Below are 18,991 nucleotides of genomic sequence, written 5' to 3'. Positions count from 1 at the left end.
CATTGACATCATCACCCCTCTCTCTCCAGTTGACTTGTTGCAGTAGTTACAATAGGAGACCCTCAGACCCTTGAAATATTACATCGTCGTACTATGCCCTTTACCCATAGACTGTCATTGTAAATAAGAATTTGTTCTTAATTGACTTGCCTAGCTAAATAAAGGTTAAATTAAATTTTAAAATTACACTGCGCGGGAATGACAAAGATTGACTGTCACTCTAAAAAAATGTTTTTGTCAAATTAAAAAAGTTTATAACCTGGCTACCTTAACATTTTTAAGTACAATTTGGATTTTGTGTTGAGTTAACGCAATCTAAAGTTACCTAAACCTAGTAAAGTAAGTGGAACTGACAAGTTGGATTTAATAACTTGAGTGAACTTGATACTTTTAGTCAAATAAATGTGCTTCAACTGATTTTTTTGTTGTTGTCCTAACAAAGCTACTCAAGTTGTTTTGACAAACTATGAAGTGGAGAGGAAGTATTGGATAGTCAGAAAAACATTGTTTTATCTTAAAGTTTGTAATCTAGCTGCCTTAAAATGTTAAATTATATCAACTTCCTATTATACAGTTGAAACTACTTATTAAAAAATTTAACATTTCAGAACAGACCAAATCTTTGGAATGATTTCACCTAGATTTCAGTAGGGAACATTATGCTCCCACCCATCTCATGTGTGAGATTTTTAATCAGTTCCAAAACTGGCAGCGTACTCTATACTAATGTCAAACACACCACTAACTACAATGGTATTCTCTGTTACAGAAACGTTTTGTTACTTTTTACATGTGGTTGTTTATCTACCTTTGTTGAATCCACTAACTGAAGTCACTCTGGATAAGAACGTCTGCTAAATGGCCAACACGTAAATGTACATTTACAGTTGTAAGGCATGCTGGGTATTATTCTAATGAGCTCGCCCAAAAAAATCAGTTGAAGTCATCTGAAGGTTCCACAGTTGACAGTGCATGTCAGAGCAAAAACCAAGCCGTGAGTTCGAAGGAATTGTCCGTAGAGCTCCGAGACAGGATTTTGGCGAGGCACAGATCTGGGGAAGAGTACTAAAACATTTATGCTGCATTGAAGGTTACCAAGTGGCAGCCGTCATTCTTAAATGGAAGAAGTTTAGAACCACCAAGACTATTCATCTTTTGGGTGAAGCTTGTGCTCAATTGACACTCCCTATTGCACACAACAAGCTTCCATTCACCCTGTCACAAGGAGATGAATGGCTGTTTTTAAGATGAAATCGTTATTCTAATGAGCTCGCCCAAAAAAATCAGTTGAAGTCATCTGAAGGTTCCACAGTTGACAGTGCATGTCAGAGCAAAAACCAAGCCGTGAGTTCGAAGGAATTGTCCGTAGAGCTCCGAGACAGGATTTTGGCGAGGCACAGATCTGGGGAAGAGTACTAAAACATTTATGCTGCATTGAAGGTTACCAAGTGGCAGCCGTCATTCTTAAATGGAAGAAGTTTAGAACCACCAAGACTATTCATCTTTTGGGTGAAGCTTGTGCTCAATTGACACTCCCTATTGCACACAACAAGCTTCCATTCACCCTGTCACAAGGAGATGAATGGCTGTTTTTAAGATGAAATCGTTATTCTAATGAGCTCGCCCAAAAAAATCAGTTGAAGTCATCTGAAGGTTCCACAGTTGACAGTGCATGTCAGAGCAAAAACCAAGCCGTGAGTTCGAAGGAATTGTCCGTAGAGCTCCGAGACAGGATTTTGGCGAGGCACAGATCTGGGGAAGAGTACTAAAACATTTATGCTGCATTGAAGGTTACCAAGTGGCAGCCGTCATTCTTAAATGGAAGAAGTTTAGAACCACCAAGACTATTCATCTTTTGGGTGAAGCTTGTGCTCAATTGACACTCCCTATTGCACACAACAAGCTTCCATTCACCCTGTCACAAGGAGATGAATGGCTGTTTTTAAGATGAAATCGTCAACCCTGTTACAGTCAACCATGTTCATTTATTTGGCGGCTTAGTCTTTTTTTGTGTGTCAGTCCTTATGAGATGGGAAAATGTTTTTTTTTATCAAGTTGAGCCATGTGCTATTTATGAAAATGAGGTGAAATCAAATGTTTTTATTGACCAAGTTACACTTCTCAAAGGGCAACAAATTGGCGGAACGACCCCGTATCATCATGGAGAGGTCCAGGGGTTACCACATTCTTCTTCATGGAATTATGTGTAGTCTACTCATGATGTCAAGAGAGGATTTCAAGAAAATGGGCTCAACAAGGAAATCATTTATTGGGTGATGTTTGTTATTTGATCTGGTTATGTTTGTGTAACAAATCAATAAACAGTGTTGATCACACAAAAAAAGCTATGAGTATCAAAGTTTAGACAATGTGTATGCCACCATCTTATCTAATTCAAGCCTTCTCTCATTGATTGAGAAGGGTGTCCGTCAAAACGACATGTGGCACTTTGGGATGGACCCACCTCTCAAGCTTACTATAAATTAGGCCTACCTATATTAGAATCACATGTTGTCAATCACCATAGTCTTTAAAACGTGCAAACTTGAACATGATATCTCTCTCTCTCCCCCTTTCCCTCCCTCTCTGCAGGTGCTACAGTTTTCATTTTCCTATTAAAATCCATTAAATACACCTAGGCTGTGTAATAGGCCTATCATATACCTACACAGTACAACAAAGCATAGACTATAAGTACATGCACATAACGTTTTGTAACAACCAGAGATTGATTCCTGGGGAGACAACTTGAATTAAGTTATTTATAGGTAGCCGTTGCTATCACAACATAGCAGCACTTAAAATTTCCTCTTCTCTGTGTGTGCGCAAATGTATCCCCATGCCGTTTTAGTCAAATTAACGTCAAGTATATAATTTGTAGCATTTTAACTTACACTTTCCTAGCCTTAAATAATTATCCTAACCTGCTAAATTAATTCTCATAATCTGCTGTGTAAATTCTCTACCTGCTACGAAAAATCACATCTGACAATAGCTGTAGCCCATCTAGGCCAAATCTGGTCCAACCGTCTGACCACATATTTCACAATCTCAATTGCATCCTACTGGCGTCCTCTCTCCTCGTCCTCGCTTCCTCAAAAACCATTGGATGACAAAGCCAGAGATCCCGCCCGTCTGACTTTCTCCTCCAATGGGTTTTGAGAAGGAGGCGAGGAGAGCGGACGCGAGGATTTACCATTGAGATTCTCCCCGTGTCAAACTCAGCCAGTGGTAAAGCCCTATGTTGCATCCTCCTCTTTCTCCTCCTGCTAAAACACATTTAAAACCCGCACTCCACAAGTGAAGTCGTCACGCCCTCTCACCAGCTTCTTCACTCGTCTGCCTCTTTGGACCAAAAAGGGATATAAACTGCTCGTTAAATCTCTGGAAAATGTATGTATTTAGCTACTGCCGGTGTTTGTTTTGACTTTGAGTGAATTCTCATGTACGCTGAAAAATGCTCGTAGGCCGACACACTTTTTTTTATGGATACATTCTGTAGCTTGCAACAGCCTAAATGTTGTTGATATGCATACATGGTTAGGTTTTTATTGACATTTTGTAATAGTCGATGTGGGCTATTGCAAGTCCTTTTTAGATTGCCTTTACGGCTGAATAGAAATGTATATTTCTGCGTTTGTAGGCTGTCTAGTCCTAGGCTACACAAAGCCTAATGGCATGCTGTGATTTTTGCTAGGTAGTAGGCTAGCTCCCTAGAACGACAACATAGTCGATGGATTCTTACGAAGGTGGCTGTCGCTCACTGTACAGGAACATTACATATTTTCCTCGTTGAGCTTCGTGGGCGACTCCGTTTTGAACATGACAAAGTTCTCGTATTATGGAATGTGTCATTTTGAAGATGTGGCTAATGATTTACTGACGACTTGAATATTCATCTCGAACTGTGCAGAGTATTAATGGAATGTGACAAACGAGGTGGAGGTTATAGATCTGCCATCTTGCAGTGCAAAACAAGTATCTGACATTCAAGGACGATGGAAGGACTATTGTATTAAACATGGGCCTACAAGGACATGGATTCGTTTTTTTAGAGGAAAATCATAATTGACCTATTGTGATATCAGTTATGGCATGCTCGACATCTTGAGGCTTCAATATTTTGAGTATGATTAGTATTATTAATAGGCCTCAATTTGTTGAGGTCACGCCAGCAAAGGCCTGAATATATTTGTATGTCAGATCGTTATGGTAATACTCACATTGGGAGGAAGAAGGTTTGATGCACTTTTTTAAAAAAACATTTGTTATAATAAACCATTTTTGAAAAGGTCATGATGAAAGTGGGAATTGTAAGCCCCTTTTAGACTCCTCGTATGATCCGTACAGTACATGATACCAGGGGTGTAACTTTGGTTTTTAGAAGTGGGGGGGAATTATTATATATAAAATATCTATCCAGTCAGATGAACACTCCAAACAGCCTATCTGATGGCTCGGAGGGGTCGGCATGGTCCTAAAGCTTGTTTTGTATCACATTCCAATTATAACTGGGGGGGTGGGGACAAAAATGCACTTTCAGAATGTGGAGGAGGGGGGGGGCATGGCGACATGTCCCCTGTGAAAGTTGAGCCCCTGCATGATACAGACATCTTGGTAGCATTATACATTTACATTTTAGCAGATGCTCTGGATAAGTGTGACTTGCAGTGAAGGCATACATTTTTTTTTATGGCTACAGGTCCCCTGTGGGAATCAAACTCACAAACCTGGTGTTGCAAGTGCGTAGGTTTGGACACCTATTTAGGTTTGGACACCTATTTATTCAAGGATTTTTCTTTATTTGGACTATTCTATGTTGTATAATTATTTTTGTTTGCTACATGATTCCATATGTGTTATTTCATAGTTTGTCTTCACTATTATTCTACAATGTAGAAAATGGTACAAATAAAGAGAAACCCTTGACTGAGTAGTTGTTTGACTGTTACTTTATATAAATCCAGTTGTGCCTTTTTCAAAGTCCGCTATGAATACCAGGCATGGTTTCCTGGGGTTTTAATAGTGTTCTATTGTTTCCGGTACTTGTCTTTATCTCCGCTGTATCGTCCATGTAATAATAAAAACTTGTCAGATTAGGATGAATAATACCTGTTTTAAGGCTGGACAAAGTTGAATTACAGTTTAACGGATGCCCCTGCCTTTTCTCCACACCCCGCAAAAAAAGTTGGGTGTTATTTTTGGGGGGCAATATATGCGGCGCTTTGTCTATAATGCAGTGTCCGCTCTCCCTTGAGGCTTCCCAAGTTGATGCGCAAGAGACCAAACAGCCTCAGATCACACATTCAGATCATGTTCGAGCCTCGGATTGGACAGTGAAACACACATTCACACCTGCAGGCGGCGTGCAGATGTTTAGTTTCTGTCATGGCTGAAGCCATACGATTTGTGTCCAGGTTAAACGTGGGACGGCCCTCATTATAAACAGTCGGTTAACTTCTTGGCGCACCCATCCCGTTAGCGGGATCAATTTCGTCAACATCCGCTGAATTGCAGCGCGCCAAATTAAATTACTAAAAATATTTAATTTTCATGAAATCACAACTGCAATATAGCAAAACACAGCTGAGCTTGTTGTTAATCCACCTGGCGTTTCAGATTTCAAAAAATCTTTACAGCTAAAGCAAACCAAGCGTTTATGTAAGGACATCTCTCTCAGCAGACAAAACATTACAAACAAACTAGCAGCAAAGTAGATTGGTCAGAAAAGCAATAAAATGAATGGCTTACCTTTTGATCTTTGGCTGTTTGCACTCACAAGACTCCCAGTTACACAATAAATGTTCCCTTTGTTCCATAAAGATTATTTTTATATCCAAAATACCTCCATTTGGTTGGTGCGTTTTGTTCAGTAATCCACAGGCTCGAGCAGTCACGACGGGGTAGACATTCCAAAGAGTATCCGTAAAGTTCGTAGAAACCTGTCAAATGTTTTTTTTATAATCAATCCTCAGGTTGTTTTTACAATAATCGATAATATTTCAACCGGACCGTAGCTTTTTCAATAGGAGAGAGCGAGAGAGAATTTCTGCTCCAAGCTGTTGCGCATGCAAAACTCTGCTGCCATCCACTGACGTGATGTGATCGTTCACGCTCATTTTTCAGAGTAAAAGCCTGAAACTATGTGTAAAGACTGTTCACACCATGTGGAAGCCATAGGCAAAGGAATCTGGTTGATATCCCTTTAAATGGAGGGAAGGCATGCAATGGAACAAGGAGGTTTCAAAATAAGAGGCACTTCCTAGTTGTATTTTCCTCAGGTTTTCGCCTGCAATATCAGTTCTGTTATACACAGACAATATTTTGACCGTTTTGGAAACTTTAGAGTTTTCTATCCTAATCTGACAATTATATGCATATTCTAGCTTCTGGGCCTGAGAAATAGGCAGTTTAATTTGGGTACGTTTTTCATCCAAATATCAAAATACTGCCCCCTACACTCAACCGGTTAAGGTCATTGTTAATGCATCATGTTCAGATCTATTAGAAGCAATTTGAATAGACAAAACAATGTAATTGAACCAATTGACTGACCAGAGATCAGGGCATTCATCAGCAAAGACGCAGTCCAAGCTGACAGTGTTTTGGGCAACCAAAATGATTGATTGAAATTTAAGTGTCAGCTTTATAGTGATTTCGTAACTTAAATGTTACCGGTAGTAGTAGGCCAATCGATAACACCAAGACGGAATGCGTTTTGAAGTGGAGCCGCCGAGAACAGCTGGCATGTCCAGCAAAGTACATCGCCAGTGGCACGCACACACTTCGAGCAGATCAGCAGCTCCACAATGATGTGATTGACTGTCTCCAAGGTGGGGGCTTTTCGTGGCAGCCAGACGAGACAATTGAAGGAGGAGCAAAGTTACTGGGCTCGAATTTAGTCAAGCTTGAACTATACAGATTGATGCTTCTAATTTGTGTATTTTATAAACTACTTTTATTTTGATGATAGGCTATACTCTGGCTGGATTTGTATTTTTTAAATTCTTTTTGTCCCCCAATGCTACATTTAATTTGGCAGACCTAACTTCATAGAATAGGCCTTGTAGAAAGAGTCAGACAACCTGGTTCGATTCCAGGCTGTATCACAACCGGCTGTGATTGGGAGTCCCATAGTGCGGCGCACAATTGTCCCAGCATCGTCAGGGTTTGGCCGTCATTGTAAATAAGACCATATGCCAGTGGAAGGGAGGACAGTAGCAGGTGACCCAACTGTGGTTTGAGTTATGATTTCCCATTGTAGCCAATTCAGTTGCTGTAATTCCATTCGATTTTTAATCACTAACTAATTGGTAGGTCTACCATTACTGCTGTGAGCTTTCGTTATCCTTGCTCATGAGGGAGAGAAATGTGAAAGTATCTTAAAGATATGTGGGTTTTTGAAACAGAATTACAAGGCAATATTTCTTACATTTTAAAGAAGTTAATCAATCTCAAACTAAAGATGCACTGCATTTTTAATTATCAGGTCTTCAATCAAAACCTAATATTAGATAAAAGAAACATGTTTATTTAAGTTATGCAACACCCAATTTGCCTGTGTGAAAAAGTAATTGCCCCCCTTACACTCAATAACTGGTTGTGCCACCTTTAGCTGCAATGACTCCAACCAAATTCTTCCTGTAGGTGTTGTTCAGTGTCTAGCTACTTTGGAGAAGTTTTGCCCCCACTCTTCCATGCATAACTGCTTCAACTCAGCCTACATTTGTGGGTTTTCAAGCATGAACTGCTTGTTTAAAGTCCTGCCACAACATCTCAATTAGGTCTGGACTTTTGACTAAGCCATTCCAGAACTTCAAATGTCTTGCTTTTTAGCAATTTTCATGTATATTTGTGTGTTTTGGATCATTGTCTTGCTGCATGTCCCAGCTGCTCTTCAGCTTCAGCTCACAGACGGATGTACTGACAATCTCCTGTAGAATTATCTGATACAGAGTAAATGGTTCCTTCTATTAAGGCAAGTTGTCCAGGTCCTGAGGCACGCTTGACCATTGGTATGAGGTATGTAATGGGACCTATCTTGTCCAAAAAGTTGACTCAAGTTTGCTAAAAAAAAAAAAGCACCTGGGTGATCATTAAGACTTTTGGAAGTACGTTTTATGAATAGATGAGTCAAAAGTCTTAACTTTTTGGACAACATGGGCCCCATTTATGCCTTGCGAAAGCCAAACACTGCTGGATTTTAAGGTATCTGTGACCAGCAGATGCATATCTGTATTTCCTGTCATGTGAAATCTATAAATTAGGGCCTAATGATTTTATTTCTATTGACTGATTTCCTCGTATAAACTTTAACTCAGTAAAATCTTTAATTGTTTGCATGCTGTTTTTGTTCAGTATACATGACAACGATGTGTCTTGAGATTTTCCCCTTCAGTCTTCTGTGAATAGGCAGCCTCTTTGACCCCAGCCATAGGGCCATTTATCCACCCGTTTGTCTAGTATTTTGTTAGCCAATTTCTATAGGCTTGACTGACAAGGTGAACACATTGTACCAGGCAAAGTCTTCCTGGGCAAGCCTTTAATTCCCCCTCTCTGTCTAGACTTGACAGTTCATGCAGCTTTAGTATTCTGATCATGGAATTCTGAATGCGTCTACACCTGCGTTTTTTAAGTGTGTACGGATCCCCTTTTCCCACGCTATATAAAGTTCAGGAGTGGGATCTCTGCTACTTTTAAGAGTTATGATCCAATTTGTAAGCGTTACCAACAGTGAATGTGAAAATGGATTTAAAATGGTTCCCCTCTGCTGGTGATTTGCAGGATGTGCATTGATGCAATCAAAAGGTCATACAATGGGCCATAACTTTAAAACTAGCAGAAATCCCACTGAAACTTTGATATGCCTGTAGAGTATATTATGTTCAACATTTTTATATTTTTATATATTCATAAATGTCAAATGTTATTGAAATCAAAATACTACTCATTACAGAGCAAGCAATAAAGGTTCATATGACACCAACTTTTTAATTTGTAGCACCTACAGATGAAACATTATGGAGTCTTAAAGGAGACCTGGGTAAGGTCAATGTCACATTGCAACTACAATTAAATATTTCTCAATTATGCCTTTAAGAGACATGTCATATGTGAACAAGCTTTCCTCCAAAGGACCCTTTATTGATAAAATGGAGTGAAAGTCATGGTGTTCTTGTTGTGAGGAATCACCCATATATACAGTACCAGTCAAAGGTTTGGACACCTACTCATTCCAGGGTTTTTCGTTGGACTATTTTCTACATTGTAAAATAATAGTGAAGACATCACAACTATGAAATAACACATATGGAATCCGTTTTAGATTCTTGAGTAATTCAAATTTTGGGCTAATTTATAAAAGTTTAAAAAAACTGAAATCACATTTTACATAAGTATTCAGACCCTTCACTCAGTACTTTGTTGAAGCACCTTTTGGCAGCAATTTACAGCATTGAGCCTTCTTGGTATTACACTACAAGCTTCTCCCATTCTTCTCTCCAGCGCTCAGGTTGGATGGGGAGCATTGCTGACAGCTATTTTCAGGTTCGATTGGGTTCAAGTCCAGGCTCTGGCTGGGCCACTCAAGGACATTCTGAGACTTGTCCCGAAGCCACGCCTGCGTTGTCTTGGCTGTGTGCTTAGGGTTGTTGTCCTGTTGGAAGGTGAACCTTCGCCTCGGTCTGAGGTCCTGAGCAGGTTTTCATGTAGGATCTCTCTCTCTCTCTCGCTCTGTGCTGCCACCACCATGCTTCACCGTAGGGATGGTGCCAGGTGACAATTGGCATTCAGGCCAAATAATTAAATCTTGGTTTCATCAGACCAGAGACTCTTGTTTCTCATGGTCTGAGAGTCTGTATAATGTAACAAATTGTGGAAAGTCAAGGGGTCTGAATACTTTCCAAACGCACTGTATCCTTCGTTGTCTTAAGATTCAAATATTAACACTTATCAGAGGTGGCACTGTTTTCATATTTAAGAATTGCAATAACATACACACATCTGGGTCATGCTGCTCATTATAGGGCTATGTTAGGCCCACTAGTCACATTGTCATGTAAAACTGTAGTAGAACAGGTGTCGTTAGCTGAACTTCTATTCAGGTGAAATTGTAAGAACACCATTGCTTGAGCTTTCTGACTCTCCTGCCTCTGGACTCCAGTATAATTTTTTAGCTGCTGATGGAGGATTCAGGCTACTGGTGGCAAACAATTCTAACTCTTCACATTGTCATTTGTTACATGCTTTGTTAACAACCGGTCTAGGACGGGTGTACAATAACAGTGAAGTGCTTACTTAGAGTCTGCGTCTGTTCTTTAGGAGGTGTTACAAATACTGTTTGAGGAGTTTGCGAGCCATAGTAACATGGACTAGCTTGGATATTTGTGAACAGCGCAACTCTCCCACTGTCGTCACTTATCGCGCAAGTTTATGTGTGTGTGTGCGCGCCTCAGCAAATGGAGGGGGCAGTGCGTTTTGTGGATTGAATTTAGGCTCGGGGGGGCCTAAAGATGGGATAGGAGGGAGGATGAGGGGGGGTGGGGGGGGTTGGTTTTGACTCTGTCTTGAGTGCGTAAATAAATTAAATACAGTAGTGTTTGATTGGCTTAAGAAATAGATTCCTTGGGCTGGATTTCCAGACACAGATTAAGCCTATGCCTGGACTAAAGAGCGTGCTCAATGGTGAATGTCAATTTGATTGCTTTTCGCAAAGGCATGATGACCTCTCACCCAAATTTCACACTCTCTCATCTTGGTTTTCATTTTTTTTTTTTTTTTTTAGAGACAAACCTTAACTAGACTGAAGGTTAAACTTTATCTCCCTCCCTCCAGCGTTGTGAATCATGTCGTCTGTGATGCAGAAGTTGCTCACCCCCGTGGCCAGCGGCCCCGCGGAGCCCCCCAGGAACAAGGTGACCGTGGTGGGGGTGGGCATGGTGGGTATGGCCTGTGCCGTCAGCGTCCTCCTCAGGGTAAGTCTAACTATATCACTGTCTTACTGCTACTTTACTGCTATTGCGTTATTAGTACTAGCTTACTCTTGAGTTTACCTCTACTATTGTGATGCCAACAAATGGTTACTACTCAGTTATTATGTAGGCTAGTTGTAATTGTGGATTTTACCATGTCATTTCTAATTAAATACCAGGTATTCATATCCTTCCTCTCCTTCTGGCCTTTCGCCTCCTCTCCACCCTACCTTCGCCCTCTTTCCTGTAGGACTTGGCTGATGAGCTGGCTCTGGTTGACGTGATGGAGGATAAGCTGAAGGGAGAGATGATGGACCTGCAGCACGGGAGCCTCTTCCTAAAGACGTCTAAGATAGTCGCTGACAAAGGTAAGAGAATCCCCTTGTGAGTATGCCACTGGGGTGGCTCAGAGCTAAAATGGCAGAATAGTTATGTAGTTTTGCAATTGAACATGTAATGCAGCCTGTTTTGAAACGAGTGGCCTTATCAGGGTAAGGTTTTGATTACCATTTAGATGTTTTTATTTGACCCCTGCTAAATGTGAAATGGAAAAATTATACGTAATTCAATTGCTCTTTCCCGATCTCTGTCCAGATTATGCCGTAACGGCTAACTCCCGCATCGTGGTTGTGTCCGCTGGCGTGCGTCAGCAGGAGGGAGAGAGCAGGCTCAACCTGGTCCAGAGGAACGTCAACATCTTTAAACACATCATCCCACAGATTGTCAAACACTCCCCCAACTGTACCCTTATTGTGGTGTCCAACCCAGGTACACACACGTACACACACACACACACACACACACAACCAGGTACACACACACACACACAACCAGGTACACACACACACACACAACCAGGTACACACACAACCAGGTACACACACACACGCACAACCAGGTACACACACACACGCACAACCAGGTACACACACACAACCAGGTACACACACAAACAACCAGGTACACACACAAACAATCCGGTACACACGGACATTTAAAAAAAAATCTTAGACACACAAAATTGTCTCATTCTCCCCTAGATTGTGTTGTCCCAACATTCCAACCTTATCAACTACTACAGTATCACACCACTCCACATTACAAGATAGGGGGGTCACTGTGACAACAAATTCGGTGACAGGGATGGGCAGTCATTCATTAACATTGTCAAGGATAAGTGTGTGTGTGACCCTATCCCTGTTTTTTTTTCTTTTCTACCCCCTAGTGGACGTGCTGACCTATGTGACGTGGAAGTTGAGCGGATTGCCCAAACACCGTGTCATCGGCAGCGGCACCAACCTGGACTCCGCCCGCTTCCGTTTCCTGATGGCTGAGCGCCTGGGCATCCATGCCTCCAGTTTCAACGGATGGGTGCTGGGAGAACACGGCGATACCAGTGGTGGGAATGATGGGGATAGTGTTGACGTCAGTGGCGTGTGTACTTCAGTGGGAATCTGAGCTTGTGTGTGTAAACGTCTTGTCACATCTAGTAAGCCACAAGGCTGTTGGCAGATTTAAAGGCTTTAAATGAATCCCACGAAAGTACTTGTTTTGGCATGGATTTTTACATCACTCTGCACATCCAATTGTCTCTGTCAGAAAGATTGTGTTATGAATGAGTTGAGTCTGCTTGTTTTAAATAGGAAATTCTAATATATCTGTTTAAATGAATGAGTAAATATCTGATTCGCTCCCTGTGTGTGCTAGTCCCTGTGTGGAGTGGTGTCAATGTGGCTGGAGTCAACTTGCAGAAGCTGAACCCAGAGTTTGGCCTTGACGGAGACAAGGAGGACTGGAAGGCCACCCACAAGGCAGTGGTCGACAGGTAACTACCCTGAACCTACCCCCAGCTCCATCTAGTCTAAATATTTGGCTCTGGTAAAAAATAGTAGAGGCCCTAGGGAGCTGCCCTGCTGTACACCACACTTTAGATGTTTGACATTAGAAAAGCTTCCATTAAAGAAAGCTCAGACTCCACAATATGGCAGAGGTTAAAACACGTTTTTTTTATGGTCAATAATATCAAAGGCTGCACTGAAAATGTCAGTCATTTGTGTCAGTGTAGTACATGTTGAGTGCCCTTCACTATAAGCATGCTGAAAGTATGTTACTTTGTTTGCAGAGAAATGGCCAACACCCTTCCCCCCCCTAACAGTTTTCTAAGAGCTGGCAAATAGCTGATAGGTCTGCTGTTAGAACCAGTAAAGGCTGCTTTACCTCTCATACAGGTTCCTCTCATTGCGAGAGAGACCTGTTCAATATGGCAACAGTCGGATGTTGACTGACGGTGACTGTTTTGTGTGCTCCTCCAGTGCCTACGAGGTGATCAAGCTGAAGGGGTACACTAACTGGGCCATCGGCCTGAGTGTGGCTGATCTCACTGAGAGCATCATCAAGAACATGAGCAGGATCCACCCTGTCTCCACCATGGTCAAGGTGACGGGAGAACACACAGTCACACATTATCCACATGCGGAAATGTAAACACACACACACGAGAATAAAAACACCCATTTCTATGTGATTATAACTGACGGTTGTGTTTCGTTTCCCCAGGACATGTATGGTATTGGCGAGGAGGTGTTCCTGTCCCTGCCATGTGTGCTGAACAGCAACGGAGTGGGCAGCGTGATCAACATGACCCTGACCGACGCTGAGGTGGGACAGCTGAAGAAAAGCGCAGACACACTCTGGGGCATCCAGAAGGACCTCAAGGACATCTAGACACACACACACATCTACCCTCCCTTTTCCGTTCCCGATGCAGTCAAACACAGACCTAGTTCCACCAGTCCTCCGATCTACTGGATCCATCTCCCTTTCATCTTAATCTACTGGTATACTCTTCCTTTCACCCCCCTTTCCTTTTGTAGGATTAGGTTGCTGTGTTTCCATGCTAGGTACTATGTGAACCAGTATGACTGTGTGCATCCTCATTGGATTCATGTGTTGAAGCTATTGTACCACGATCAAAAAAGAATGTTGGCTTTATCCTCCGTTTGCACTGTCTTGAAGCACTGTTCTGTTCACTTCCTGTAGTGAGCGCAGAAACACAGACCCTGTAACTCAGTCCTCCTGAGGGGAGCAGTGGTGTTGGTTGTTGTGTGAGGAGAGATGTTCAGTCTTTCTTTCTGGCATAAATGTCAGAGGGAGAGAGGGCAGAGGTGGAATCAATTGAAACTTTATTTTGACTTACTGTAACACCCATGTTGATTGTGTAATGAATGACGACCACAACCAATTAATAAATATTTGAACCTTACGATGCCTGTTGTGTCTAAAGAGGTAAATGTTTCTCTGTAAAAAACAGGGCTACACAATGCCTCCCTGTGGTTAGATATTGCTACTACATAATCTGACATTTCTCAAGATGAGTTAAGTGGAGAAGGAAATCCAGATCCCTGGCCATGCTTTTATTCACATAAACTATCAAATTAATTTGGACAATTATTGACATTTTCAGCAAAGAAACATTCTGTTAAATAGACAACACTACTACATGCCTTTTACATTGCTTTTCTTCCCCAACCAACAAATGAAGGCCATGTCAACTGTTTAGTGGTACTGACAGCTGGTTATGTTTTTATTTTTTTATCTGTTATTTTACCAGGTAAATTGACTGAGAACACGTTCTCATTTGCAGCAACGGCCTGGGGAATAGTTACAGGGGAAAGGAGGGGGATGAATGAACCAATTGTAAACTGGGGATTATTAGGTGACCGTGATGGTTTGAGGGCCAGATTGGGAATTTAGCCAGGACACCGGGGTTAACACCCCTACGATAAGTGCCATGGGATCTTTAATGACCTCTGAGAGTCAGGACACCCGTTTAACGTCCCATCCAAAAGACTGCACCCTACACAGGGCAGTGGGGAATTGGGATATTTTTTTTTAGACCAGAGGAAAGAGTGCCTCCTACTGGCCCTCCAACACCACTTCCAGCAGCATCTGGTCTCCCATCCAGGGACTGACCAGGACCAACCCTGATTAGCTTCAGCTTGCAGTGGTATGCAGGGTGGTATGCTGCTGGCTCAAGATAATTACACTACATGGCCAAAAGTATGTGAACACACCTTCAAATTTAGCAATTCATTTTTAGGGGTGTCCACATACTTTAGTGTAGTTGTCTTGAATCATCACGTTGCTGAAAGGTGTATAAAATCGAGCACATAGCACATAGCCATGCAATCTCCATAGACAAACATTGGGAGAATGGCCCGTACTGAAGCGCTCAATGACTTTCAACGTGGCACCATCTTAGAATTCCACCTTTCCATTTTTTCTTAGTGGTAACAACGGCTCCGCCGTGAGGTGGTAAGCGAAACTCCCTACCGAGATTCAAACTGTCTCTGGAGGCAATGTCCGCGTAAGAACTGTTCGTCGGGAGCTTCATGAAATGGGTTCCCGTGGCCGAGCAGACGCTCACAAGCCTAATCCCCATGAGCAATACCAAGTGTCTGCTGGAGTGGTGTAAATCTTGCCGCCATTGGACACTGGAGCAGCGGAAATGCGTTCTATGGAGTGAGGAATCATGCTTCACCATCTGGTAGTCCGACGGACGATTCTGGGTTTGGCGGATACCAGGAGAACGCTACCTGCCAACTAAAGTTTGGTGGAGGAGAAATAGTGGTCTGGGTCTGTTCTTCATGGTTTGGGCTTGGCCCATTAGTTCCAGTGAAGGGAAATCTTAACCCCACAGCATTCCAGACAATTCTGTGCTTCCAACTTTTTGGCAACAGTTTTGGGAAGGCTCATTTCTCTTTCAGCATGACAATGCCCCCGTGCATGTAACGAGGGGACGTGTATGTAACGAGGGGACGGACTTTACGTCAGTCCCCTCGCCCCGACCTGGGCGTGAACCAGGGACGCTCTGCACACGTCAACAGTCACCCTCGAAGCATCGTTACCCATCGCTCCACAAAAGCCGCGGCCCTTGCAGAGCAACCCACTACTTCAAGGTCTCAGAGCAAATGACGTCACCGATTGAAACGCCACTAGCGCGCACCACTGCTAACTAACTAGCCATTTCACATCGGCTACACATACATAAATGGTTTGTTAAGATCGGTGTAGAAGAACTTGAATGGCCTGCACAGAGCCCTGACCTCAACCCCATCAAACACCTTTGGGATGAATTGTAAAGCCGACTGTGAGCAAGGCCTAATCGCCCAACATCAGTCCCTGACCTCACTAATGCTCTTGTGACTGAATGGAAGAAATTCCCCGCAGCAATGTTTCACCATCTAGTGGAAAGCCTTCCCAGAAGAGTGGAGGCTGTTTTGGCAGCAAAGGATGGGCCAACTCCATATTAATGCCCATGATTTTGGAATGAGATGTTCAATGACCAGGTGTCCACATACTTTTGCTAATGTGGTGCACTTTTGGTCATTTAGTGTATTTTTCCTGATCGGTTGTTACAAGGTGTAATAATTACATCACACAATACATGTACAAAACTTTTATTTAGCAGACTTGTATTTCCCAAACCCAACTTACAAGTAGACAATATGACACACACATTATTTACCTCGTGAGTGACGCGCTATAACGATGCTGCTATAACTGCTACAACATTAAGAAATTGACAGTCTCCGTTGTTTAAATATTGGTTCCTTCTTGGGAAGAGAAAATGCGTGTCAATTTAGACAGGAACTTCTAGTTCTCGGAGGTAGAGTAGAATAGGCAACAGTTTGCTTGTCCTGGATCTTATGAGGTTGTCCTTGGATGGGTCAAATGTATCGCGCTTTCCAAATCGGAGCCCAAACGGGTTGACGTTGAATTTGCTGGTCCGAGTTAAACGATGTTTGCAGATCATTTGTTGCTGGTCTTCATCACCCTCTTTCAAAAGGTAACAAAGGTTCGCATCGCCAGGTAAATTCGGACTGACAATCTCGCTTCTCATCACCACAGAGTGCCCCACTTGCACCTTAGCAGGTGTTTGTCCTGAGAAAAAAGAGAGAACATCAAATTATAAAATCGAATTTTCTTAGCTTATTACTTTTGGATATTACAACGTTTGGCTCAGGACATTATGATAAGAAAATGAACCTGTAAGAAATCCAAAAGTAATTAGAATATATCAAGAAATTACCTGGGATATCCGTCCATCCAAATCCATGCGTTGGAGTTCCCCATGTTCCATACTGGCGAGTTATTGCACAAACAAGGAAAAATGCCAGCATTCTCATTCTGTCAAAATCCAAGTGATGCAGAAAGAAACGATATGTTATCTAGACTAAGCTGTCTTTCTTTGATGCATGACGTGTAATTCGGTGCCTTTTATATTTCCCTCTGTATGCCCCGGATTGTTAGGAGCGAGATGACAGCGAATGAGTCGCGTTCGCAGCGCTGTCCACTGTTTAGTGGTGCTGAAATGAATAGTTCATTACGTTCTAGGAAATGTTGACAACCGCGCCAAGGGATGTCTTTTCTCTGAAAATATGACCGTCAGATGTGGTTATTGTTGAATTGATGCAGTTTGCTAAAGTGCATGAGGGGATTGAGGGATAGGAAAAGAGTATGTGTTATGCGTTTGGCTAAAGTAAAAAAATATATACATCCATACACTGCAAAAATTAAAATCTAAGTAAGATTAAATATCTTAAATGAAGGCAATATATGCTTGTTTTTTGTCTGACAATATATTTATTCTGATCAGCCAGTTTTTATGTTGGAGCATTTAACCTGTTTCAAGCTTTTTTGTCCTTAATTATCTTGATAAGATGATATAACTTGATACTGGGATTGTATTACTGGTTCTGAGTAACTTAATGCTCGAAACTAGAATTACCAGAAATATAAAGCTGTTTCATCAACACTGACAAGTACAAAACTGCTTTGTCAAAGTCCTAATTTCTTATTTCAAGCATCTTATCCTTTTCATCTCTTCACATAATAAGAACAGATAATGACCAAATGGAATTCACTGTTTTATTGTCAATCTTATACACAGCAATCATGCAGACAAAATACAGTACAGAACAAAGACAGTACACTTTTCATATCTGGGGAACACTATGAGTCATTTGAACTTTGTACAATTCTATTACATCCCCAAGATGGTATTTGACTTGTACCTAAGTTTGGCTCTTGTTGCTAATTGTGTAATAAGAGGTCAAATCAACCAGCTTTTCAGCATCCACTAACTCAGTGGCCTGTGCAAGGTGTGGGACCTCAACTTGATATGCCATGACGTTTCTATCAAAGCGTATAGTTTGAAATAGTTTATATTCCAAACAATAAAGCCTAGAATCAACAAGAAATATGTTTTTGACCAGTCCAAATTCTGGCATATTACCATTCAGTACTTTGGCAAAGATCATGGACTTCTGAGTTATGTATTTATTAGAATTTATTACAAGCCATTTGACTGATACAGCATGGTTTACTTCATTGAAACCTAGGAAGCCTCAATATTCCACGTACATATTGTAGATCTTTAACCTCTGATACAGGTCCCATCTCCCTTTCATTTGAAAGAATTGGGTGCATTGAACTGTCAACATTTTGGCAGCTTTCATATATTTGGTTCTGATTGATCAAAGTTTTTTAATTGAGCTTTAAAGCCCATTGTTTAAAGAAACAATGTTTGGACTCAAACCGCATACACGTCTAACCATTGGACCCAATGATTTTATCTGCGATGGCAAATGTATCATATAATGTGGTTTAGTTGTAACATTGCGGTCTGGAAAAAGCTCCTTCCAATGCTTCAAATTATTTTCAATGAGTAACTTCAACCTAGACACAGTCGCAATGGAAAGAACAGGTGCAAATACTATCTGTACAATCTCTATTAGCTCGAATATCAGTTGTATATATGCATTGACTTCCAAACTCTCCAAAACAAATGGCAATATCGTTAGCAGGACAAGCATTTGCCCAGACGACTGTTTTAGTTTACCATCACTTGACGTTAATGTACGAAACAGAAATTGGGGATGGCCGATCTCTAACATCCAGAGGGGAATAAGGGAAACCAAGAATAGCAGAATTCACTGAGTCCAGATCAATCTGTCCTG

At 41.6% G+C, this 18,991-nt stretch overlaps 1 protein-coding gene across 1 annotated transcript; it reads left to right on the top strand.

Moving 5' to 3' along the window:
* The first annotated feature begins 3,302 nt into the window (after positions 1-3,302).
* On the top strand, positions 3,303-14,232 carry LOC115106885 (L-lactate dehydrogenase B chain). The gene is made up of 8 exons (XM_029630070.2): positions 3,303-3,393; positions 10,834-10,973; positions 11,221-11,338; positions 11,565-11,738; positions 12,196-12,369; positions 12,678-12,795; positions 13,283-13,406; positions 13,527-14,232. The coding sequence occupies exons 2-8, from the start codon at positions 10,845-10,847 to the stop codon at positions 13,692-13,694; spliced, it is 1,005 nt and encodes a 334-aa protein (XP_029485930.1). The 5' UTR covers positions 3,303-3,393; positions 10,834-10,844; the 3' UTR covers positions 13,695-14,232.
* Positions 14,233-18,991: the final 4,759 nt, after the last annotated feature.

This window comes from Oncorhynchus nerka, linkage group LG23 (genome assembly GCF_034236695.1).
Source record: "Oncorhynchus nerka isolate Pitt River linkage group LG23, Oner_Uvic_2.0, whole genome shotgun sequence".
In the NCBI taxonomy this organism is placed as follows: Eukaryota; Metazoa; Chordata; class Actinopteri; order Salmoniformes; family Salmonidae; genus Oncorhynchus; species Oncorhynchus nerka.
The sequence above is the reverse complement of the archived record's forward strand: the minus strand, read 5'-3'. Positions and strand labels throughout refer to the sequence as shown.

Coding starts and splice junctions, on each gene's coding strand:
- LOC115106885 (XM_029630070.2), top strand. CDS start 10,845: ATGTCGTCTGTGATGCAGAAGTTGCTCACCCCCGTGGCCAGCGGCCCC. Junction 10,974..11,220: donor CCGTCAGCGTCCTCCTCAGG/GTAAGTCTAACT, acceptor TCTTTCCTGTAG/GACTTGGCTGATGAGCTGGC. Junction 11,739..12,195: donor TATTGTGGTGTCCAACCCAG/GTACACACACGT, acceptor TCTACCCCCTAG/TGGACGTGCTGACCTATGTG.